Source organism: Dama dama, chromosome 10, assembly GCF_033118175.1.
Source record: "Dama dama isolate Ldn47 chromosome 10, ASM3311817v1, whole genome shotgun sequence".
Taxonomy (NCBI): Eukaryota; Metazoa; Chordata; class Mammalia; order Artiodactyla; family Cervidae; genus Dama; species Dama dama.
This window is the reverse complement of record NC_083690.1, coordinates 29,947,214-29,973,323: the sequence shown is the minus strand read 5'-3', so window position 1 is coordinate 29,973,323 and position 26,110 is coordinate 29,947,214. Positions and strand designations below refer to the sequence as shown.

Sequence of the window (26,110 nt, the reverse complement as noted above, 5' to 3'; positions counted from 1 at the left end):
CCTGTGGTTTTAAATTGTGGTTGCAAGTCAGATGTAAAAATATTGACTTATTTTTTTCATATTTGAATTTAACTTGGTCTCCTGTTTGAAAGGATTTAAACTTGAAACTCCTGTTTCACTGATGATGGAAAAGGACACTAATCTTGTCACTTCAAGGTAACTCAGTTTCTTCCAGTTTAATCTCCATCTCTTTGAAGTCAGTTGCTCAGTAAAATCAGGATTAAACAGTCTATATTTTTTGTAAGGGCCCCTCTTCCTCCTCACAGGATGTCCTCCTGCTTCCCTCTTGAATAACACCTCCCCAGGTGGCACTAGGGTAAAGAACCCACCTGCCAACACGGGAGACATAAGAGGCAGGGTTCGATCCCTAGGTTGGGAAGATCTCCTGGAGAAGGAAATGGCAACCCACTCCAATGTTCTTGCCTGGAAAATTCTATGGACAGAGGAGCCTGGCGGGCTAAAGTCCACGGGGCCACAAAGGGTCAGACACAACTGGGCACACCTAGTCAGGGCGAGGGGAGCTGGCCTTGGGGAGAGGTGCTGGGCTCCAGGCTGCCCTCTGAAACCTGGCCCCTGCTGATTGATGCAGCCCCATCTTCAGATTCTGTATTCACTGCTGGTGTTCTTGGTCCTGGTCCCCATATGCACCCAGGTTGTGTCCTCTAGTTTCTTGCCTCTTTGTGACCCAGCCTGCTCACTATTTCACCACCCTTTCCCTGGGGAATGCAGGAACATCAGGATGCCCTATGATGCCAGGAGCTGGCTCTGAGCGCTGGGAATGCTATTGTAGGTCTGCTTTCTGCCTCAATAGCTCTCCATCATGTCTGCCCCACTCTAGGCATAACCTTCTCCTTCCCCCCAGAGTGCTAGTCAGCAAGCAGAGCACCATCTCTGCTGCCTTCCTGGCCTCAAGTCTATTTGCAGGCTTTCCCTCCCTACCCTGACTTCCAACCTGAGCAGTGGGACCCCAAGAGGTCTTCCCTCAGGTCTGTTCTTTTCTCCATTCTCCCTTCAGCCTTCAACCCAGGAAAACCTAGCCTCCTTTGGGGATTGCAAACATCCCATCTTTCACGGTTCTCAACCCTCATTGCACTTTGGACTCAAATGTGGAGGTAGAACAATTGAATCAGAGGATCTGGCAGAGAGCCCGAGCACAGGTCATTTTTCAAAGCTCCCCAGGTGAGCTTAAGGTGAGCGAGCATCGAGATCCATGACCCTGTTACCTCCTCCATCCTCTGGCTTTGCCTGACTGCCCTCCTCAGTATTTTCAAGGGATGCTCCAAGTTTAGAAAATACTTTCTTGAGTATATGGTTCATGTTCTTGAAATCCTGGCTTTGAGACTGTTTCAAAAGTTAGCTTCAAGGGTCGGTTTTATCAGCACAGTGAAAACTGAACATCTTTCTACTTTTTTCCATCCTAATCTTAAAGCATCCCACTCCTGTCTCAAAGCTGCTGATCTCAGGTGGCCTCAGCCTGCAGCGGCCTGAAGCAGGATTTTGATTTCCCTCCAGAGACTGAGGCCGGGTCATGGAAGTGAGAGTGCTGAATCCTGGGCTCCCCTGGTAGCTCAGCTGGTAAAGAATCCGCCTGCAATGCAAGAGACCCCAGTTCCATTCCTGGGTCAGAAAGATCTGCTGGAGAAGGGATAGGCTACCCACTCCAGTATTCTTGGGCTTCACTTGTGGCTCAGGTGGTAAAGAATTTGCCTGCAATGTGGGAGTCCTGGGTTCGATCCCTGGGTTGGGAAGATCCCCTGGAGAAGGGAAAGGCTACCCACTCCAGTATTCTGACTTGAAAAATTCTATACAGTCCATGGGGTCACAGAGAGGCAGACATGACTGAGTGACTTTCACTTTTCAGACCACAAGGGACCAGTGGCCAGTGACAGGGCCCCAGGCCATCAGCTGTGTAGAAATGAATTCCTAATAAAGATGGAAAGTAGTGAAACATACAAAGTGTTTATTAGGAAGAAAAAAGAGTATGTGTGGATAGACAGACTCAGAGAGAATCACGCCCGTGGTAATTTTAATCACTTGTCTGGGGCATTTCTTCCAAGTTTCCCTTGGCCAGTTATCTTTGCTTTGCTAGCTTCTGAGTCCATATTGGGTTTATCTCAAGATCTTCCTATTTGTGTGCGTGCATCTCAGCCAAGATGGATTCCGGCAAAGAGGTCTATGAGTAGGTTGATATCACCTGCTATGGGGTGGTGCCCCCTCCCTTTTTGACCTTCAAGGAACCTTTCTGCGCCTGTGTAGTTGGGAAGGTCTCCTTGACCTTGAGAATGAGAAATATATGGCCTCTGACTTTTATGTGGGCAGGGCTCAGCTTCTCCTCCCTCCTGCTGTTGTGGAGTTTCTGTCCACAGGAAACGACCTCCAGCTGATCAGCCTGAGGTCCAGGTATCTCCTGGACCTCACTACCTGTCTCACTATGACTGCTTCCTGATAAACGGCAGATCTGGAATAAAAAAATCCTCTCACATACTTCAAAATACAGTATTATTCTACTTGACTATTTTTTGGTAACTGTTTTACTACTAATTTAGCCCTTAAATAAGCAAGGCCATCAGAAAGCTATGTTCTTATGCTGACCTCATTCTGGCCTTGGAAACAGTTCTTATCCTGTTATACTTGGGTAAATGCTATGAGGGTTTCCCTGGTCTCTCAGATGGTATAGAATCTGCCTTCAATACAGGAGACTGAGGTTCAATCCCTGGGTCAGAAAGATCCCCTGGAGAAGGGAATGGCTGCCCACTCCATTATTCTTGCCTGGAGAATTCTGTGGACAGAGGAGCCTGGTGGGCTACAGTCCATGGGGTCACAAAGAGTCAGCCATGACTGAGCGACTAACACTTTTGAATGCTATGAACCACTGCTAAGGAGTCCTTTAAGAGGTTTTTGTGGAGCTTATATTACTGAAGTGGTGTTGTTAGGAAATTGCTTATCAAGTTATTTAGTAGAGAAATTTCTCTTGAGTCTTCATGGCCAAGTAGTGTGCGTGCGTGCATGTGTGCTAAGCTGCTTCAAGCTAAGTTGCTTCAGTTGTGTCTGACTTTATGCAACCCCATGGCTCTGTGTCAGACTTCTTTGTCCATGGGGATTCTCCAGGCAAGAATACTGACGTGGGTTGCCATGCCTTCCTCCAGGCGATCTTCCCGACCCAAGGATTGAACCCACGCTTCTTATGTCTCCTGCATTGTCAGGCAGGGTCTTTACCACTAGCACCATCTTTTTCTCTTTAAAAAAATCTTTGTTGTGAAGTAATTAGCCTCCAACTAATAAAAAAATTAAAAAAAAATAAAAAATAAAAAAATCTTTTAGGCACTGCAGATCTTGCCAGTGCTTCTGTCTGCAGTGACACGGAGCTGACCTTGTGGTCTCCCTTATTAAGCAATTATTTTGTGTACCAAGCTCACCCCTAAGGTGTCATCTTATCCTGCTCATTTCCCCTTTGTCCTCTTGTTCCCATTTACTTATGTTTTAATTTTATCTTATCCCATAGTGCCTGCATTTATATAGGATATTCTAAAACCTTCTTAAGAAAATTCTCCAGCATGCGCAAGTATCAATACTCTTCCTTTTGTACCAGAGGAAAATTAATTTTCCCTCTACTCTCCTAGGTTCTAGCCTGAGAACCACCCATCCTATAATAAAAAAGATTAATAGGAGAAAAGCATACTTCTGTTTAATACCTGGTATGCTTCCTATATACATGAGAGATACCCAAGAAAACTGAGTCATTCCCAGAAATGGCCCAGGCCACCACCTTAAATACCATCTCTGGCTAAAGACAAAAGAAGATGTTAGGGAGGGAGGGAAGGCCTGTTAATGGGAGGTGACCAAGAAAAGCACAGTAAACAAGGGTGAGGTTTGTGACATGAGTAAAGCTAGCATCGGTGTCACTGATGAGAGTGTCTAAAGATTTAGGGTCATCCTTCTGTTCCCGGTGTTCAGAGAGAGATACCCTTACAAATGGAGATTTCTTTTCTGAATGTAAATTTCTCTTTCAAAAGAGTAACTTCTAGATTTTTCTGAGCCTCTAAGTCTGCTGTTTCTTAAAAAATAACCAGCTCAAGATAATCCCATGCCCAAGAGGCGTATTTTGGGGTGGCATATTCTGCTAGCCCTTCACTTTCTTTTATAGAACAAAACACGTGTCGCTAGCCTGATGCCATTTTCAAGTGTATGGCCCAAAGCATTTATCAAATGTGTTCTTACATCAGCCCTGGAAGCTAGAGCAAGGCTGTTATCCCCCATCCATCTTCCACATCTTTCTCTCCCCTGAGCCCTTTATCTGTCCTTTTCCAAGTTACCTTCTGCCAGTCGCCAGGTAGGTATCAAGTTGCTCAATGTGGGCATCTGCACTCCCCTCTACAGCTCTTGTTCTAGAACAGAATTCAGCAAAAATTTTTCTGTACAGGGCAAAATAGTCGGTATTTTTAGGCTTTAGGAACCAAGAGAAGCTAAATCAAAGCTATTATGGATACATACTTCTAAACAAAAGGAAAACCAACCTCTACCAATATTTTACTGGTGGAATTCAAAATATTATAATAATGAATTCAATGTTTTGGAGTGTGGATCTGCTAAGGAGGAAACTGGAATTTTTTTGCTAGGGGAGGGGTTATGTTTTGCCTCACTGAGATTCATCATCTTCAAATGGATTATAGATGTTCATCTGTGAAAAATGTTCTTAGCGCTCTGGCTGGACAGAAACAGTCAGAATCTTGTTCTGGACTTTTCTTCTTTTTCTCTTCCCCAAACAGCCACTCAATCTATGTTTCATCTCACAAGATAACGTGTGTGTGTGTGTGTGTGTGTATGCCATATATACATTGATGGCTGATAATTTTTTAATATCTTACCACTTATTCAGAAACTTGATGCTTTTACCAAAATCACTTTCAATGAATTCTTTGCAAATTGGTTTCTCAAAGCCTAAACAAACTGTGATTAGCAAAGAACAAAAGTGTTATGCTGAGAAAATTACTTATAAGAAATATCTTACTGCAGAGTTTTGAGAGGGTCTCCTTTTTAATAAATCCAGCCCAGGCAAATCAGCGAGCCAAGGAAAAGCATTTGAGACTGACAACTTCAATCCCCACTGGCGTTTTCTGCATCTGTGAAAAATCACACTGCAGAGAGATGAGCACTGCCTTTAACCTCTGCCAGAAAAGGCTCTTAATACCTAGGCAGTCCACTTCCCAATCTGGAGGAAGTTGTTGTTTCAGCGTGAATTATCTTTTGAGCCACAAAAGGGAACGTGCTCCCTCCATTTAACAGGCAAAGCTCTGGCCTTTGGGTCCCATTTTCTGGTGCGAAATGTGTGTGCTGGATCCAGCATTTGATTTTTTAAAAAGGCAGCGGTACTTACCCTTTTGGTATTTATATGTAGAGCAGAAGCAAATGGAACTCTGAGTATTAAATTACTGTACTGTGCCAGTTGAGAATTCTGTGCGAGCCAGCCAGCTCCTTCCCCCAAATTGTATTTTTACTGTTCAGCAGCTGCAAGTTCCCAGAAATCTTCAAAGCGGGACCACTTTATTTTACCCAGTGTAAGAGCTCTTAGCTGCTGCCGGTTTTCACTGATCTTGTCTGGGAAGCAGCGGGATACCTAGGACAGTGTGGGATCAGACATCAGCAGATTGCTTCTAACTCCATACTTATTTGCATGTGTCTACCCTTGGACCGTTTTCCCTTAACCTTTAGCCTCAGTTTCTTCAGCTGGAAAATGGGGCTAATAATAACTACCAAGTAGAGCTACCAAAACCACTGTGGATTGTGACTGCAGTCATGAAATTAAAAGACACTTGCTTCTTGGAAGGAAGGCTATGATAGACCTAGACAGTGTATTAAAAAGCAAAGGTATCATTTTGCCTACAAAGGTCTGTCTTGTCCAGGCTGTGGTTTTTCCACTAGTTGTGTACAGATGTGAGAGGTAGACCATAAAGAAGGCTGAGTGCTGAAGAATTGATGCTTTTTAATTGTGGTGCTGGAGAAGACTCTTGAGAGTCCCTTGGACAGCAAGGAGATCAAACCAGTCCATCCTAAAGGAAATCAACCCTGGATATTGATTGGAAGGACTGATGCTGAAACTGAAGCTCCAGTACTTTGGCCACCTGATGTGAAGAGCTAACTCATTGGAAAAGACTCTGATATTGGAAAAGATTGAGAACAGGAGGAGAAGTGGGCGGCAGAGGATGAGATGGTTGGATGGCATCGCTGACTCAATGGACATGAACTTGGGAGAACTCCAGGAGATGGTGAGGGACAGGGAGGCCTGGTGTGCTGCAGTCTACGGGGTTACAAAGAGTTGGACACGACTTAGCGACTGAACAACAACAAAAGAGCTACTTTGAGGATTAGAAATGGTTATAAATTGTCTTCCTGCAGCACCAGACACATCTGCTCCTCAGTTCAGGGCACTGTTGGTCTGGGTGCTGAGCTCCCTACCGGGTTCTCCTCTCTCACCCCTGCCCTGTCTTTTGGTCACTTTAGATACCAGTGTCTATGCCTGACATTCACATCAGGAACTTGTGCTTATTAGGAAATGGTATAAAAGAACTCATGATGTTCAATGTTGTAACAAAATGCACTGAAATAAGTGCATTTTTATTAACCAAGCCACGTATTGCCAGAAAAGGTGATGAAACCCCTAAAATACCCAGTGCTGCTTGGACCCTGAGAAGAAGATTTGGCAGAAATTCATACAAAGACAACCCCGGGGATGGCGTTGAGTTGTCTGTGCTTCTACAGATGAGGCCTTGGCGTTAGAAGATGCTCAGCTAACAGGCCTGGCTATTAGCTGAGGCAGAGCTGAGACCAAGGAAGATGGCAGGTGTTTGAGCCTGAGGTCAGGGAAAGGCAACAAGGCTCAGAGAAAAGATAAAATAGAAAGCAGTGTAATCTCTGGACCCGTGGCTCCTGAAGCATCAGCCAGACATGCATTTGGAGACATGACCACCCAGGGGGTTAGCTGGGAGCTCCAAGAGTGGCAGGAGGTACGAGGTGGGGAGGGCAAAACAGGGGACAGACTGACTGTCCAGCCCCTGTATCCCATGGTGATGATGACAGCCAGCCACGCTGGGACACACATACACCCTGGTATTGTGGTAGGAGCAGTCGATGAAAAGGGGTGGGAGGAACGCCCTTCCCGATGAGGGCTTTGTTCTGAAGGGAGCTCATTGCTTTGTCCACAGACCGCAGATGCACAGTCTCCATTTTCTAGCTCCTTATTTCCCCTGTACCCGCTGGCGTTTGCTCCTCCCACAGCCTCGCTCATGCATACAGATATAGGTATAGGTATAGATGGGCTTCCCAAGTGGTGCTCGTGATAAAGAACCTGCTTGCCAATGCAGGAGATAGAAGGGATGCAGGCTCAGTCCCTGGGTTGGGAAAATTTCCTGGAGGAGGGCACGGCAACCCACTCCAGGGTTGCCTGAAAAATCCCATGGACAGGGGAGCTTGGTGGTCTACAGTCCTTAGGGTTGCAAAGAGTCAGGCACAACTGAAATGACTTAGCACATATGCATAGGTTTAGATGGGCTTCCCTGGTTGATCAGACTGTAAAGAGTCTGCCTGCGATGAGGGAGACCCAGGCTCAATCCCTGGGTTGTGAAGATCGCCTGGAGAAGGAAATGGCAACCCACTCCAGTATTCTGGCCTAGGAAATCCTTAGATAGAGGAGCCTGGCGAGCCCTAGTCCATGGAGTTGCGAAGAGTCGGACACAACTGAGCGACTAACACATAGGTATAGGTAGGCTTCTCTGCCCGAGGGATTCTCCAGGCAAGAATGTATGGAGTGGGTTGCCATTCCCTTCGCCCGGGGATCTTCCTGACCCAGAAATCAAGCTGGGTCTCCTGCATTGCAGGCAGATTCTTTACCATCTGAGCCACCAGGGAAGCCTATAGATATAGACATAAAGATATATAGCTATAACTCCATAACTTCAACCAGAAACCAATTTTACTAAGGAACAACAGGAAATAGTGTTTGTGTTGCTTCCCCATTAGGATAATCTCCTGCTGTTTTTTTTATCTCCACAAGAACTCAGCACTTAGTCTAACAAAAGCATTCTCCACTGCCTGGCAGTGCTGGTTGACCAGATGAACAAACGCAGGGACGAGCAGGCACACTTGACTCCTATTCAGATCCTTTCTGTGCAGCAAGGATAAGGTGCTGAGTCGAAGAGGTGCAAGGAGCATGAGGGAGGGGGCATCTCTCACAGACAACACAGTCAGAGGCACAGACCCTGATCTCAGGGTGGAGAGGAGGTGACCTCAGGATGGGCTGGGCCATCTGTGGGGCAGGCTGGATGGGCAGTTCTCTTGGGGCCACTGTGACTACTCCCCTCTCTTCCTGGGGTATTTTTACAACCCACCCTGACACTGACCTCAGACTTCACACCTTTATACCACATGGTGTGCTAGACTTTCTTATTTCTCTTTCCTCCTAGAACTCAGCCCTCCTTCACTGTCCATCTCATTCTAGACCCGAAATATGTCCTGGAGTGACACCATTTGCCAGGATACCCCCTCACCAGTTCCTCCCTCCTTGTCCCCTCTCCCTCTGTCCTTCATCCTTCTGCTTTCCTTTAAGTTCTTTTTTTGTAATATTTATTTATTTGGCTGCGCCAGGTCTTGGCAGCATACTGGATCTTCCATCTTTGTTGTGGCATGTGAACGCTTAGTTGTGGCATGTGGGATCTAGTTCCCTGATCAGGGATTGAACCTGGGCCCCCCTGCATTCTGAATGTGGAGTCTTAGTCACTGCACCACCAGGGAACTCCCTTTAAAGCTTTTGATAACACTTCACACGTGTTGAGTACATCATGCTGCATGGAGACCATCTGTTTTCATCTCATCAGATTCTTACCACGGTGCTTTTAGGTCTTCAGGGCAAAGTCTCATGCCCAGTTTACTGATGAAGAGACTGAGCCACAGATGGTTGGATGACTGCCCAGCAGGACGTTTAGGTTAATGCGCTTGCCCTGAGCCCTAGGAACCTGTGTCCCTGCCCGTCCTAGAGTGAGCATCTTGGTGCTGTGCCCTTGATCCCAGATTAAAAATACGGTGTTTGAGTTAAAACTGGAAGTATCTTGGGACCTTATCTCTAGAGTGCTAGAAAATCTGTCTCCATGAACAGAAGGTCAGGATGGAGGTAGATCCACTCCTCCAGTCTCCTGCTTTCCCTTTGCAGTTGGAAAATTTATGTTCCCATTTATAATGGGAATCAAAGGAAGCTTAAGGATTGTTATCACCAGCTCCACATTTTTTTACTGAGGTAAAATACTTAGGCAATTTATCATCTTTAGTGTAGAATTCAGTGACATTAAGTACATTCATAATATTTTGCAACCATCACCACTATGTACTTGCAGAACAGTTTCATCTTCCCAAATGGGAAGCCTGCATCCGTTAGGCGGTCACTCCCCACTATCCCCTCCCCCTTGCCCTTGGCAGCCACCAATCTGTCTTCTATCTCCATAAATTTGCCTGTTCTAGACATTTCATACAGTGAAATCACATGTGACGTCCTTTCTTCTATTACTTAGCATAATATTTTCAGGGTTCATCCATGTTATAGCCTGTCTCAGAGCTGTTATCCATTGTATGGGTGGACCACATACATTTTGCTTATCCATCTATCCATTGGTGGACATTTGGGTTGTTTCAACTTTGTGTACATGTGTGTTCACAGCAGCTACTGTGCAGAATGCTGCTGTGAACACGCATGTACAAGTTGTTGGAATCTCTGTTTTTAGTTATTCCTAGGAGTGTTTTCCTAGGGGTGTGACTGGAGCCGAGAGGGCAAGGAGAAGCTGAGAAACTCAGACTATCTAGATGGAGCTTGGGAAGATGTTGTGAGACCCTAGCTTTTACTCTGAAGGAAATGGGGAATCACTGGACGGTTTCCAGCAAATGCATAGCCTGAGCTGACTTACGTTTCAGTAGAGCCTTGAGAGTCGATTGCATGAGAGCAGAGTAGAAGCCCGTTAGGAGCCATGGCGGTACCCCAGGCAATGGAATGATGATGGCTCAGTTGACGTGATGGCAGTGAAGATGATGGGAGATCATCAGATCCAAGATTTATGTGGAAGGTAGAGCCATAAGGACTTCTGACCATTTGGCGCCAAGGCCAACACCAAGGTTTTTACCCCAGCCCTTGGAAGAGTGGAGTCAACGTTGCCTAAATAGGAAAGATAGGTGGAATGGGCTTGAGTGGAGGGTAGGTTAATGATTCCTCTCTAGCCACGTCTGAGGGATCTCTTCGATGTAATGAGACCCTGAGCAGGCAATTGGATGTACCCAGTCTGGAGCACAGAGGAAGGATTCAGACAGGAGTGTATATTTGGAAACTATTGGAATGTAAATGCTTTGAAAGCCAAGAAAGCAAACATGATCATCAAAGAGTGAGTGTAGATGGAGAAGAGAGAACCAAGGACTCTGCCCTGGAGTCCTCCTCCTCTGAACCTCAGAGAGAAAAGCAAGAGTCAAGAAGGAAGATCGGAAGGGGCATCTAGGAAGACAGCCGAGTGTGGAGAGCCTACTTCCAAGGAAAGAGGATGATCTGCTGTGTCAGATGCAGCTAGGGAGCTCACACGTGATGAGGACTGAGAACTGGCCATTCAATTTCAGATGAGTCATTTCTGATTTTGACAGATGCACTTGCAGCGGAGTGGTGAGGATGAGAGCCTGCTTGAGTGGCTTAGGAGAGAACGAGAGAACGGGAGAGAAAATTGGAGGCATCAGGTGTAGACAGTTCTGAAAGGGGGCTTTGCTGTAAAGGGGAGCAGAAAACGAGGAGAGATAGCTGTAAGGAAAGTGGGTCAGAAGAGAAGGGGATTGTAGACTTTGTGAGTGGCTTGGAACGAACCAGCCAAGAGGGAAGATGTTAACTGTGGGTGTTCTAAAATGTACCCAGGATTTTAAAATTCAGAGATGGTGAGGACAACAAAGTGGGAGATTATTGCCATTAAAAAGATGGTGGTGCACTGGTGAGGAATCTGCCTGCCAGTCCAGGAGACACAAGTTCGATCCCTGGTCCAGGAGGATCCCACATGCCGTGGAGCAGCCAAGCCCATGCACCTAGAGCCCATGTTCCACAACAAGAGAAGCCAGGGCAATGAGAGCCTGAGCGCTGCCACGAAGAGTAGCCCTTGCTTGCCACAACTAGAGAAAGCCTGGGCAGCAACAAAGACCCAGCACATCCTGAAATAAATAAGGAATTTAAAAAAAAAAAATGAAAGTGAAAGTCACTAAGCGTCCGACTTTGTGACCCCATGGACTATAGAGTCCGTGGAATTCTCCAGGCCAGAACACTGGAGTGGGTAGCCGTTCCCTTCTCCAGGGGATCTTCCCAACCCAGGAATCGAAGCCAGGTCTCCTGCATTGTAGGCGAATTCTTTACCAGCTGAGCCACAAGGGAAGCCTGTGTGGAAATAAGGAAAGATATTTAATATAGGTGTGAATAGGGGAGAGAGGATTGCAGGAGTGAGGATGGGAGTAGTGAGAGGAGCAAGAGAGGAGGGGAGGAGGGGTTGGCCTCAGCTAAGAGCAAGAACAGTTCAATTACAGCAAAATGGTGACCACGCCACTAAGTGTGTGGATGTGAGAGGTGGGGTCTTTCTCTTTTGTTTGTTGATTTCTCAAGGAAATAAGAAGCAAGGTTGCGGTTGAGAGGGAGGAGAGGGGAGGAGGTGTTGGAGGTTTGCTGGGGCAGGGTCTTCTAGGAGTGACCGAGGAGGAACTCGGGCCCTGGGGCAGCTCTGAGGGCCCAACCGACACACACAGAGCCCTGAATTTAAGGAGAAGTCAGCCAACAGAGAGATGCAATTATTGGCATCAGTTTTGCCAACAATGCAAAGTGGGAGTGGGGAAGCCAGGCCACTCTTAAAACAACCAACCATGGCTTTGGACTTGGGGGACAGGGAGAACTCAAGAGGAGGAAGTCCGTTGTCAAGATGGCAGGGCCAGTGGACTATGGGTCCCAGGGGAGTGGGAGGAGGGATGAATCTGGTGAACTTGAGGAGATGAACTGGAACAGCAGGGGTTGGATGGGAGAGTGGAGTGCTTATGGCCAGAGAACACAGATGATTTTTGTTTGTTTGTTTTCTTATTTTTGTCAAGCTGTATTTTCTGTAAGACATATGTATTTTTTTTCACAAAAGATACATGTGTTTTTAAGGCTGTGGGTAGGATTTGGACAGATGGAGGTGGTCTTGTGGAGGACATTTCTGGAGAAGGACGGCCGGGCATAAGTTGGGATGCGTTTCCTGAGCAATGAATTGCCCCATGTAACTGGCGGTGGACTCTATAGGGCCGATGGCAGGAGAGATGTTGAGGAGGGCGGAGATGCTAGGGAAGTACTTGTACTTCACTCAGGAGAGGGTGGGGAGCCAGTGAAGGGGTTTGAGGGTGGGCACATCACCGACAAGGAGAGGAAGCAATGACAGAGACAAAGCTCTGCATATCTGGGTGGAAATTCCTGGGTCTGCCTCCCTGTCTGTCCCTTTCTTATCTCTCTGTCAGCTCGAACAGTTGTGGTGTGTTGAGTATATTCTTTGGAACAGCAACAATGAAAGAGATTATTTTTAATTTCTGCGCTTCTCCTCCGTAATGGAGCTATTAGACTTTGGCAGATCCCTTAATATGATTATCCTTTTTGAATGATTTCAAATTGAAATGTTTGCGCTGATGGTGGTAATTGCAGTGGAGTTTGAAGAACGAGGCTGCGGACTCACGTTCCAGGAGCTCATCGACTGTGGCTCGTGCCCCTGGGCAGGTGGGGACAAGACCCCAGAGGGGTCGTGGGGCCCTGGCGACTTCTTGGTTATAAGGACGGGTCTGGCTCACCCTGCCGACGGTGTGGCAGGTCCTGGTAGGGCTGGGCAGGGGCTTCCCGTTGAGAAGACGGCAGCTATCCATCATCAATCCAGAATTCAGAGCAGGCACCCCCATGAGATTGCCAGCAATGCTGACTGGCCCAGCCGAGGTGAGGATATGCCTTGTAATGATTTATTTCATCTCCACATCAGCCAGTGAAGCATCAGCCACCTGCTGGAGCCTTGCCCTGCTTCCAGCATCGTAGGCTTGCCTCAAAGTCCTTCTGTTTGCAGGACCGGGGTCTTGGCTTAGCAGGGAGGCCACCCCGCAGGGACTGGTCTCCCAGGCTGCTTCCAGTCCCTCCTCTGCACCATCCGTGTCAAGCTTGGCCTCCGTAGGACACCAGGATGTGAACCGATACCCGGGCACCCTCTTGACACTGTGACAAGTTGTTGTTGTTGTTTTCTAATATTTATTTATTTATTTGGCTCTGTCGGGTGTTAGTTGGCAGCAGGCAGGATCTTCACTGTCGTGCAAGGTCGTTCGTTGCCCTGCATGGACTCTCTAGTCATGGTGCTTGGGCTTCCGTAGTTGCCACACTCAGGCTTAGTTTCTCTCTCCCCAAGTGTGTGGAATCTTAATTCCCTGACTTGGGATCGAACCTGCATCCCTTGCATGGCAAGGCAGTTCTTAAATCAATGAACCACCAGTGAAGTCCCCCATGGCAGGTTTTGACCATGGCCTTTAGGGGACCTTTCCACAGGCCACCAACGGCAATAATGGTTACACACTCATTTCACACCTTCGGTGCACGGGGACCAGCCTCCTGCCCTTCTTCATCTTTGGGTTTTGATGGCCTGCCAGCATGCAGACAGTGGCCTGCTTGGCTATGGCCTCTTGGTGGGGCCTCGTGCCAGCTGGGTAGCTGCTGTGGCTGAGTTTTAATGAGGAGGCCCTAGGGGACCCCTCCTTCCCGTTGTGGGGAATCCTGGAGCTTCTGTATTTTGATTGAATACACTGAACCGAGCTGTGAGCAGCAGGTGGGGAACCCAGGGGGACTCATACAGTGAATCCGTCTCTCTTTGCCACTGCAACCGAAAAATAAAACATCATCCAGGTCAAGCCAGTTGCGTGAAAAGAGCAGGCTGCGTGATGGCAGAAGGTGTTTCCTAAAGGGCGATGTGAGAGATGCCGGGAGGAAGAAGCAGCCGATGTCCTTGACAGTGAAAGGCTAGGGCCTGAGTCCTTCCTGCCTCTCTGCCTCTTCTCCTCCATCTTCCTCCCCTCCCTCCTCCATCTCTTCCCCTCCTTCCCTCCTTCTTCTCTATTTATCCCTCTGTCTCTCCCCCTAGTAACTGCACATTCCCCCGCTGTCCTTGGCTTCAAGTTTAGGTCAGCCAGTTCATCCCTGGGACATCATGGAGCCCTTCCCACCAGGGGTGGTCACCAGATCTATTACACTCATTCATTCATTCACCAGCATCTGGCTGTAATGTCAGCAAGGCTCTGGCTCCTGGGAATACAATGAGAAATTAGAGGAATAATTTCTCTGCTCTTGGAGACCTGATGGTTCAAGAGGGAGCTGGCTCTGTAGGATGGTTCTGCTGGTACAAACACAGATTTCTAAGTCCCATCTCTGTAAGTCTGGTTCCATGATCTGGGCTGCACCTGGGAAGCTGCATTTTTCTAAGGAGCCCTCCTGGTGACACTGATGGATCCTAGGCCAATCTCAGGGAAACATTCTTTTCAGCCTTGAGGCTGTGCCCAGAACCACCCATTCAAGAGCTGTGCACTGTGGTTCTAACTGTCCTGCTGGCCCTTGAGCGGTTAGAAAGTGTAGTGTCTTAGAGAACGATCTTCCCACACATGGGTGATGATGTTGGGAATTTTCAGATGTCGCACTTCAGGGTTGGAGAGTATTCTAACTTCTCAGAATTTCTTGATGTGCTCAGCAGTGGCTCTCTAAAAACCTGGGGTGACCCCACTGCTCTCTCCCATTCCCCCTTCTCTGTAGATTCCCAACCTCCCTGGACCACCCCTCCCTCCTCCAGGCGCACCTGTCGCTGGCTTTTCTCTGTCTCCTGGGTGACCCTGGCTTGTAACTCTCCCAGAGGGAATCTTCTCTGCAGTTTGCCTTTTCTGGCCGTCTGATGAAACATCCATCCTCCCCCAGATCGGAAATGGCGGGGAGGGGAGATCGTTGTCATTGTTCAATTGCTCACTCGTGTCCGACTCTTTGCGACCCTGTGCACTGCAGCACGCCAGGCCTCCTAGCCCTTCACTATCTCCTGTAGTTTGTTCAACTCATGTCCATTGAGTCGGTGATGCTATCCAACCCTCTCATCCTCTGTCACTTCCTTCTCTTCCTGCCCTCAATCTTTCCCAGCATCAGGGTCTTTTCCAGTGAGTCAGCTCTTCACATCAGGGGGCCATGGTGTTGGAACTTCAGCTTCAGCATCAGTCCTTCTAATGAATAGTCAGGGTTGATTTCCTTTAGGATTGACTGGTTTGATCTCCCTGCAGTCCGAGGGACTCTCAAGAATCCTCTCCAGCGCCACCATTCAAAAGCATCAGTTCTTTGGCTCTCAGCCTTCTTTATGGTCCATCTCTCACATCCGTACATGACTACTGGAAAAACCATAGCTTTGAGTAGATGGCTGCTTGTCAGCAAAGTGATGTCTCTGTTTTTTAATACGCTGTCTATGTTTGTCATAGCTGTGCTATTCAGCTGCAAAGAACAGAAACCTATCTAACACATCCCATTTAAGTCAAGGAGAACAGATCACAAAGACACAAGGGGCTCTCACATCACCCAAGGGCAGAATGCAGAGCCAGGCCAGTCAGCTAGTGGGCAGCCCAAGACTCCAGCCTGCCCTGCACCCCCTGGTCTCACCCTCCGAGGGGCATCTGCCTCTCTCTGCTCAGCCATCCGTGTGCACAAGGACCAGTAGAGCTGCCCCCAAACGGCAGCCTGAGCCCTCCAGATGGCTGAGACCCTCCAGTTCTAGCTCCTGGCACTGTCTCAATCCCAAGTTTCAGAAAAACATAATTTGATAGACCCCATTTGGGATCCATGCTGACTCCTGATCAGTTAACTGAGACAGGGGCTGGACTTCATATGCTTTTCCAGAAGAGGGATCAGCTGCTTCTCTGAAAGGGGCCAAGGGCTGCAGGGAATGCTTGACAGTTAAAGTGAAGCAGTTGCTGTTCTGGGGTAGCTAGTGCCCCGCAAAAGGGCGATATGCTGTGTCTATAGGCGTGCTTAGTGTGAGATTCCTGGGAAAACACGGAGGACGAAGGAGCACTATTATTGAGCTCCTGCTCTCTCTGCACTGGTCTCATTGCATGTCTTTTCACAGCGATGCTCTGCAGAGACTTCACTGGGATCCAGAGGCTCCATTCACTTCACGCAAGTTCAGTTTCCATGGCAGCACCTGCATTCAGCAAACTTGGTCCCTTCAACTCTCAACACTGGTCTTCCCATTGACCCCACTGCTGCTGGATCACATGGGTACCAAGAAGTATCCCATGGGGTCAGAAATCTGGACATTTTTTTTTTTCATTTATTTTTATTAGTTGGAGGCTAATTACTTTACAATATTGTAGTGGGTTTTGTCATACATTGACATGAATCAGCCATGGAGTTACATGTATTCCCCATCCCGATCCCCCCACCCACCTCCCTCTCCACCCGATCCCTCTGGGTCTTCCCAGTGCACCAGCCCCGAGCACTTGTCTCATGCATCCAACCTGGGCTGGTGATCTGTTTCACCATAGATAATATACATGTTTTGATGCTGTTCTCTCGAAACATCCCACCCTCGCCTTCTCCCACAGAGTCCAAAAGTCTGTTCTGTACATCTGTGTCTCTTTTTCTGTTTTGCATATAGAGTTATCATTACCATCTTTCTAAATTCCATATATATGTGTTAGTATGCTGTAATGTTCTTTATCTTTCTGGCTTACTTCACTCTGTATAATGGGCTCCAGTTTCATCCATCTCATTAGAACTGATTCAAATGAATTCTTTTTAACGGCTGAGTAATATTCCCTGGTGTATATGTACCACAGCTTCCTTATCCATTCATCTGCTGATGGGCATCTAGGTTGCTTCCATGTCCTGGCTATTATAAACAGTGCTGCGATGAACATTGGGGTGCACGTGTCTCTTTCAGATCTGGTTTCCTCAGTGTGTATGCCCAGAAGTGGGATTGCTGGGTCATATGGCAGTTCTATTTCCAGTTTTTTAAGGAATCTCCACACTGTTTTCCATAGTGTCTGTACTAGTTTGCATTCCCACCAACAGTGTAAGAGGGTTCCCTTTTCTCCACACCCTCTCCAGCATTTATTGCTTGTAGACTTTTGGATAGCAGCCATCCTGACTGGCGTGTAATGGTACCTCATTGTGGTTTTGATTTGCATTTCTCTAATAATGAGTGATGTTGAGCATCTTTTCATGTGTTTGTTAGCCATCTGTATGTCTTCTTTGGAGAAATGTCTGTTTAGTTCTTTGGCCCATTTTTTGATTGGGTCATTTATTTTTCTGGAATTGAGCTGCAGGAGTTGCTTGTATATTTTTGAGATTAATCCTTTGTCTATTGCTTCATTTGCTATTATTTTCTCCCAATCTGAGGGCTGTCTTTTCACCTTGCTTATAGTTTCCTTTGTTGTGCAAAAGCTTTTAAGTTTAATTAGGTCCCATTTGTGTATTTTTGCTTTTATTTCCAATATTCTGGGAGGTGGGTCATAGAGGATCCTGCTGTGATTTATGTCGGAGAGTGTTTTGCCTATGTTCTCCTCTAGGAGTTTTATAGTTTCTGGTCTTACATTTAGATCTTTAATCCATTTTGAGTTTATTTTTGTGTATGGTGTTAGAAAGTGTTCTAGTTTCCTTCTTTTATAAGTGGTTGACCAGTTTTCAGAAATCTGGACATTAAAGTCAAGCTCAAGATCTGAAGGAGCAGATAAAGATCTATTGTTGAGATCTCTAGTTCAGTTCAGGAGAATCCCACCTAACAGCTTCCTAGAAGTCCCAGTGGACTTTCATGAGGCTTCCGCTATGAGACCTCTCTATCGCCTAGGAAAGCATCTCACCAGCATTTCTGGCCTTTGGCAGACTGGCTTTTTCATGAAGCCATTTCTGAGGAGTGCAGTGAGGCAGAAAGACTGAAATGAAGGGCTTTGAGAGGCGAATGGTCCTGGCCTCTGCTCTGTGATTCATGCTGGGTCGCTAGTTCTCCGCGGGCTTCAGCAGGAGAGGTCCTCCCTCCTTCACACAACCGTGGGGGTTTTTAAATGAGACAGTGCGTGAAATGTGCTTTGCGCTCATGCTGGAGACAGTAATCACTCAATAAATGGCAGCCATAATAACAGTAATAATAATAACTTAGTTGCTTGAATGCAGGATGTTTCTCTATCCCCTACAGCACCAGTAAAATGCCTTGAAGGAGGCTGCCTGCTTCTATTTCTTCTTCTTCCCCCTCCTCCCCTCCCTCTCTCCTTCCTTCTCCTCCTTCCCCTTCTCTTCCTCCCCCTCCTTCTCCTTCTTCAAGTGAGACACAATTGGATAATGTGGTGCAAGTTTAAAGTAGATACACTTTCTAAAACAGACTTAGAGAGTTAAGTGATAGAGTAAGCACATGCATTATTCAAAATCCTTAACGTATTTTATCTCATTTGATTGTCATAAGAGTTCGGACACGATTGAGCGACTTTCACTCATTTACTCACTCACTCGATGACCTCATGGGGTACCTACCCCATAATTCCTGTTTTACAGAGAAGGAAACTGAGGCTCAGAAAGGTGACGTAACTTGGTTGTTACATGTTAGTTAAATGAAGGGCCCTTTTGTCTAACTTCAGGATCTTAAGCCACAGCTCTGAAGCTGACCGTAAGCTGAATTCAGTCATACAATGGAGTTACCTTAAATGCTCATGGGATTTTCAGCTATATTAATAGAGGCATGGTATCTAGAATGATGGAGGTGAGAGTTCCGCTTGCCCTGCCCTGAAGAGAGCTCATCCAAGTGTTTAATTCTGGGTCTTGCAATAAGGTAACCACCATAGCATTAGCAATGCCTCTGTTGTTTAGTCGCTAAGTCACGTCCGACTCTTTGTGACCCCGTGGTCTGCAGCACACCAGGCTTCCCTGTCCTTCACCATCTCCCAGAGTTTGCTCAAACTCATGTCTACTGAATCGGTGTTGCCATCCAGTCATCTCATCCTCTACCATCTCCTTCTCCTCTTGCCCTCAGTCTTGCCCAGCATCAGGGTCTTTTCCAATGAATTGGCTCTTCACATTAAGTGGCCAAAGTATTGGAGCTTCAGCTTCAGTATCAGTGCTTCCAACGGATATTCAGGGTTGATTTCCTTTCAGATTGACTAGCTTGATCTCCTTGCTGTCCAAGGGAGTCTCAGGAGTCTTCTCTAGCACCACAGTTCAAAAGCATCAATTCTTCGGTGCTCAGACACCTTCATGGTCCGGCTCTCTAACAGGGCCTTCTTTATGGTCCAACTCTCTAACAGGTCACATACTTATCATTTCTTTTTTTTTTTTTTATGGTGAGAATATTTAATATCTACTCTTAGCAACTTTGAAGTACATAGTACACTATTCTTAATAATAATTACAATGCTTTGCATGAGAACCCTGGAACTTGTTTATCTTCTTACTGCAAGTGTAGACCCTTTGGCCAATATCCCCCAATTTCTCCACCCTGCCCCCAGCCCCTGTTAACCACTCTGAGTAGATTGTATGAGTTTGACTTATTTAGATTCCACATATAAGCGAGATCTACAGTATTTGTCTGACTTATTCCACTCATCATAATGCCCTCAAGCCCCAGAAGTGTTGTTGCAAATTGGAGAAAAGGATTTCCTTTTCTCGTGGCAGAGTAATATTCCATTTTCTATGTATCACGTGACTATCACTTCTCTCTCTCTCTCTCTCTCCTGCAGGACACCAGCCATGATCGGCTGCTCGTTTGTGGTCAACAGGAAGTTCTTTGGTGAAATCGGCCTTCTGGACCCTGGGATGGATGTGTATGGAGGAGAAAATATCGAACTTGGAATCAAGGTCTGTGACATGGTGCCCTTTCTTCTTGGTCTATTTATGTTTGTGAGCAGCACTACCTGGTCATTTTTTGATGTGTGTTTAAAGCTTCCTTAGCTGGGTGAATGACAGAGTGGTTCACCCCACTTCTGTTCCTAAAGATGTTCCAGCAGGATTGGTACCCAATCAGGTACCCCATCTTGAGCTTTACCCGCTTCAAGAAGTTGAACAATTTGGCCATGCCTGGGTGATCCAATCTAGACATTAATTAGCTAGAGAATATGGTTCCTACTCCCATCCAGTTTCATTCTCTCCTTAAATGTTTCTTAAAATTAAATCATCTCCTTAAATTAGAATTTCCAACCTACATATTTGGACAGTTCATGTACATAAAATAACCATAAGATGCCAGAGGAGAGAAGGATCGTGTTCTGTGGGACTCTCCTGTTTCTTAGAAAGGTTTCTAAGGAGGCGGATGGGGAAGAGGGAAGAGGAAGAAGATTGCAGAAGGGGCTCTTGCTGGCCCCACGTTCAGATCAGCTCCATCGCTTCAGCCGGGTTTTGTTTAAAATTCTGTTTGAAAAATGATTTTCACTGTCAAAAAAAAAAAAAAAGTTGGGCATATTGATGCATTCCAACCTCTTCGTGTTAGAGTTAAGATAAATGGACCTCAGTGAGGGTTTGGGTGAGGGGAATCCTTTAGGACCTGGTCACCACTTAACTGGTGTGTCTTCCTGCATACCACAAAGAGGGGGCTCCTGGGGGTGCCCATTTAGGGTCACTGGACCCCCACTGGCCCCTGTCCTGAACTTTTGCCTACCTGGGAAGTAAGCTTGTTGGGAATGACTTGGACACAATTGTAAGGTTTAAGTTTATTGGATTTCTTCCTCCTTCCGCTGCTGGAATCTCCTTTTTGTGCTGCCAGGCAGGTACCCAGCGCAGGACCCCTACCCACAATCAAAGCCCGTTCTCCGTGTCAGATTTCACTCATTATCCCTAATTGCTCAGAACCTTTAAGATACCCCGCCAGCCCCTCATCTACACTCACACCCCTCTTCATGGAATGAAAGACTTCGTGTTCTTATGATGAAATGAGCGTCCAGGATGCAGGAGCAATGGGGATGGTGGGGACCTTCCCTGTACCCTCAAGTCACTCCCTTTTGGAGACTGCAGACTCTTCCTGTATTTTCAGTTCTGGGCTGGGTTCTTTCCTAAGTGGAATTTACATAGAATTTCTTTGAAAGCCCAGCAATTAAAAATCCCATGGATATGTGATCGCAACTAGTGTACTCGGCACTTAATCCATTTGGAATTTAATTGATGGAAAAGATCTGGACCCAGAATGTTGAACTTGGCCTCTGACTTCAGTTTCTACCCTGGTCTCATCTCCTCATTCTGCCATCTTCCTTAGCTCTCATCTGCTTCTAGCATGCCAGGGAATTATGACTTTTTTATTATGTATTTTGTATTTCTCTAACTTTACTAGCCAGATTGCAAGCTTTATGGGGCACAGAACTTCATGGTGCTCACCTTTGCATCCCAGGCACATAGAACCATGCTTCACACATGGCTCAATAGATATCCATTAGATTCATGACTGATTGAGCACCTAAAGGGACCCAGCATGCGTAGAAGCAGTGAGACATTGTGGAGACAAGTCCAGTTAAATGGAAGATGATAACTTACCCAGGTACTTCCTTGTGAAAGGAAGGAGCTGAAGGAAGCCCTGCATTGAGATGGTTAAGCTTTCCTAAATGTTTCAAAATTTTATGATAGTTTATAAAATCATGTGTTTATTTATATGTAATGTTTATAAAATTAAAATTTATGATAATTTGGTAAATTGTTGATTCTAAAAATTTTTAATATTTTATTAAGAGGGATTTGAATGTCTAATGGTGTGAGAAGGAAGCCTGTGGGGGTAAGACAACACCAGCAGAGGGGAGAACAGGATGATGGATGGAGCACTGTCCTCACGGAGGCAGGGGCACGGGTGGAGGGGTTATGGGGACGGGAGGGACCCCCAGATTTGATTGCCACAGCAGGCTGTGCTTTGTGGAAAACAGTGGAAACATCAGGCCCACGGCTAAGGCGCTCAGATGTTGGTCTTCCCACGCGTGAAGGTGTTTTCTGTGCATCGACCTGGACCCCGCAAAGGTCTGGGTGTGAGGCTCTGCCGGGCTCCGTGGCGGTGGCGGTGATGACAGCCCTGCATGGCCGCCCTATCCCTGCAGGAGGGGCGGAGCCTGTCAGTTTCGCCCTGCGGCAGCACCACCCAGTACAGCACCGCCCCTCGCCACCAGCTGAGGGCGCCCGTGAGTTCCGCGCCGCACCTCCAAGGGACAGGCTGGAGTGTTGGGTTCCAGAGCCTGCTCACTGGCTTGTCTTCTACTGGTCTTCTCAGCACCTGGCTGCTCTCCAGACGTCTTTGTGAAGGCGTCGGATGGAGGAGCCTGGATCCTCCCCTAGTGTACAGTCACCAGTCTCTTATCCCAGGCACCTTCAGCATCCACGCTGGAGATTTGGGAATGTTTATGTGTTTATCTATTTCTGCTTCATTGACTACGCCAAAGCCTTCGACTGTGTGGATCACAATAAACTGTGGAAAATTCTGAAGGAGATGGGAATACCAGACCACCTGACCTGCCTCTTGAGAAACCTGTATGCGGGTCAGGAAGCAACAGTTAGAACTGGACATGGAATAACAGACTGGTCCCAAATAGGAAAAGGAGTACGTCAAGTCTGTGTATTGTCACCCTGCTTATTTAACTTATATGCAGAGTACATCATGAGAAACGCTGGGCTGGAAGAAGCACAAGCTGGAATTAAGATTGCCGGGAGAAAATATCAATAACCTCAGATATGCAGATGACACCACCCTTATGGCAAAAAGTGAAGAGGAACTAAAAAGCCTCTTGATGAAAGTGAAAGAGGAGAGTGAAAAAGTTGGCTTAAAGCTCAACATTCAGAAAACTAAGATCAAGGCATCTGGTCCCATCACCTCATGGGAAATAGATGGGGAGACAGTGGAAACAGTGTCAGACTTTATTTTTTTGGGCTCCAAAATCACTGCAGATGGTGATTGCAGCCATGAAATTAAAGGACGCTTACTCCTTGGAAGGAAAGTTATGACCAACCTAGATAGCATATTAAAAAGCAGAGACATTACTTTGCCAACAAAGGTCTGTCTGGTCAAGGCTATGGTTTGTCCAATGGTCATGTATGGATGTGAGAGTTGGACTGTGAAGAAAGCTGAGCGCCGAAAAATTGATGCTTTTGAGCTGTGGTGTTGGAGAAGACTCTTGAGAGTCCCTTGGACTGCAAGGAGATCCAACCAGTCCATCCTGAAGGAGATAAGTCCTGGGTGTTCATGGGAAGGAATGATGCTGAAGCTGAAACTCCAATACTTTGGCCACCTCATGCGAAGAGTTGACTCATTGGAAAAGACCCTGATGCTGGGAGGGATTGGGGGCAGGAGGAGAAGGGGACGACAGAAGATGAGATAGCTGGATGCCATCACCGACTCGATGGGCATGAGTTTGAATAAACTCCGGGAGTTTGTGATGGACAGGGAGGCCTGGCATGCTGCGATTCATGGGGTTACAAAGAGTCAGACCCAACTGAGTGACTGAACTGAACTGATGCGCTTGTCTCCCATAGCCCAGAGGTCCCCAATCTTTATCACACCAGGGACCGGTTTTGTAGAAGACAGTCTTTACATGGATGGTGTTGGGAGTGGTGATTCAGGTGGTAATGCGAGCAATGCATGCCTGCTAAATCGCTTCAGTTGTGTCTGACCTTTTGCAGCCCTACTGACCGTAGCCCACCTGACTCCTGCATCCATGGGATTCTCCAGGCAGGAATGCTGGAGCGGGTAGCCATTTCCTCCTCCACTGGGATCTTCCCGTCCCAGGGATTGAGCCTGGGTCTCCTGTATTGCAAGTAGATTCTTTACTTTCCATGCTCATTTTAAGAAATCACTGTTACCTGGTGTAAAATAAAATACACACATTCATTGTACATCATTCATCGTGTGTATGTGTGTGTTAGGTGTTCAGTTGTGTCTGACTCTCTGCAACCTCGTGGACTGTAGCCCACCAGGCTCCTCTGTCCATGGAATTCTCCAGGCAAGAATACTGGAGTGGGTAGCCATTCCCTTCCCCGGGGTCATTCACCATGACTTGAGTCTGAATCCTTTACCCAGGACTGCTGTGTAGCCTCCTGCAAAAGTTGCACCAAGAGGAAGGTCCTCCACGGGGTCTTCCCGTCTCAGGGATTGAGCCTGGGTCTCCTGTATTGCACGTAGATTCTTTACCGTTTGAGCCACCAGCTTAGCCAACTTCCTGGCACATCCGTATCTATTCTCAGAAAGGAGCCCAGGAAAAAGTCCACATCCTTCAAGCCCCCCTCTCTTGAAAAATACATTAGCCATCCCTGCTGCCTGAGATAAATCAGAGCTTTATGTAATATATACACTCATATATACATATGTAAAATTGTATAAAGTGTACACACATACATTTATACAGATTAACCTATAATAACCTGCAAGAAATGACATAAAATCATATGCTTTAGCTATGCGGGGAAATTTTGAATTTGAGAACACTTACCTTTTCTTTGTGATTTCTTTGACTAAGAAATAGGTCCATCGGTGATCAAACTATTCTCTGACATTTTTCATTACCTTTTAATTCCATCCGCAGTAATTAAAGAATAGGAAGAACTGAAAACCTTACTGTGGTTCGGGAGAGGGGGGGAAACAGCAGGGTTTACTCTAGGGCTCTTGCTTGGATGAAAGGCAAGCTTTCCCGTGACCAAAACAATCGATACAGTGGAGAGAGAGGAGGGGGAAAAAAGTGCTTTCTAGGACTGAGAAAATAAATGAGATAAAAAATTGAAAGGTTTCCTCCTGTTCTGAGTAACATTAATCAGCAATTTTAACGATGTATATTATGGTGACATGTCTAAATGGTAAGAGGGAAAAAATTCAAGGAGAAAAGACCAAATAGATTACTTTTAAATAGTGTCAGATGGCCTCAGGTTTCTCCAATATATCCGTCTTCTTGGGGATGCAAAGGCACTGTCTTATTCTGAACCCTCATGTAAAAGAACGACTGACACACACCGCGTCCTGCCTGCCTGAACCTGAAAGAAAGGCGATGGAAAGATGCTGTCAGATCCTCCAGCCATCAGGAAAAGCCTTAACTCGTCAGGAATCTCAAGGACTGAATGAAAGGCAGAATTCCTATGTGTGCTCATTGTTGTTGAAAATATTTTTGATGAAGTAATTAGCCTCCAACTAATAAAAATAAATGAAAAAAAAATTTTTAATAAATGAAAAAAAAAAAGGAAATATTTTTGAGACCAGCGACCTGTGATGGAGGTGAAGTCAGCAAGAGGGTGGTGGGTGAGAGAGGGGGACTCAGGCATGATAACCTTCTTACCTGGCCCAGCCCAGCCCCCAGGACCTTCCTCTTGGCGCAACTTTTGCAGGAGACTCCACAGCAGTCCCGCGTAACGGATTTAGACTCATGTCCTAGTGAGTAACCCTGGGGAAGGGAATGGCTACCCACTCCAGTATTCTTGCCTGGAGAATTCCATGGACAGAGGAGCCTGGCGGGCTACAGTCCACGAGGTTGCAGAGAGCCAGATGCAACTGAGCAACTAACACACACACACACACACACACACACACACACACACACAGTGAATGATGTACAATGAATGTGTGTATTTTATTTTACACCAGGTGAGAATGATGTGCTTAAAATGCATAGTTAGAGCTTGGTGCCACAACTGCTGGTGGCATAGTTCACAATACCCCCAGACCCCCATTTTCCTGAGGAGTTGGGATGTCATTTTTATGACTCAAGTGGGCCCAAGGTTGGCATCTCTGCCGTCTTGCCCAGCCCAGTGCACTTGAGCTGATGGTACTAAAGATCTGCAGGATAGTCCACAGACTCAGGCTGTATGAGGCCCCATCCCAACTGGGATACCTTCAGCAGTAGATTTGATAATCAGGGGGCAGACGGTATAAACAGTCCTGATCTGACTCTGAAAGTTCAGGTATCATGAGTACCAGTGTCTGAGAGTGAAGATGAATATCTCAGCTCAAGTAGAAGACGTGAAACGGCTCTGACCAGCCCTGTTGATGGATACTCTGATCCCCACCCCCACCACTCCTCTGTCCACGGGCTTTGGGACTTATCATCCAGCATCCATCTTAACCAC

At 46.7% G+C, this 26,110-nt stretch overlaps 1 protein-coding gene across 1 annotated transcript in view; it reads left to right on the top strand.

The window, feature by feature from the left end:
• GALNT17 (polypeptide N-acetylgalactosaminyltransferase 17) overlaps positions 1-26,110 on the top strand; it is a 413,795-nt gene that overhangs the window by 308,097 nt on the left and 79,588 nt on the right. Inside the window, exon 6 of the mRNA XM_061154024.1 lies at positions 19,783-19,900. Coding sequence (XP_061010007.1) covers positions 19,783-19,900 — 118 coding nt within the window. The remainder of the gene's footprint in view (positions 1-19,782; positions 19,901-26,110) is intronic.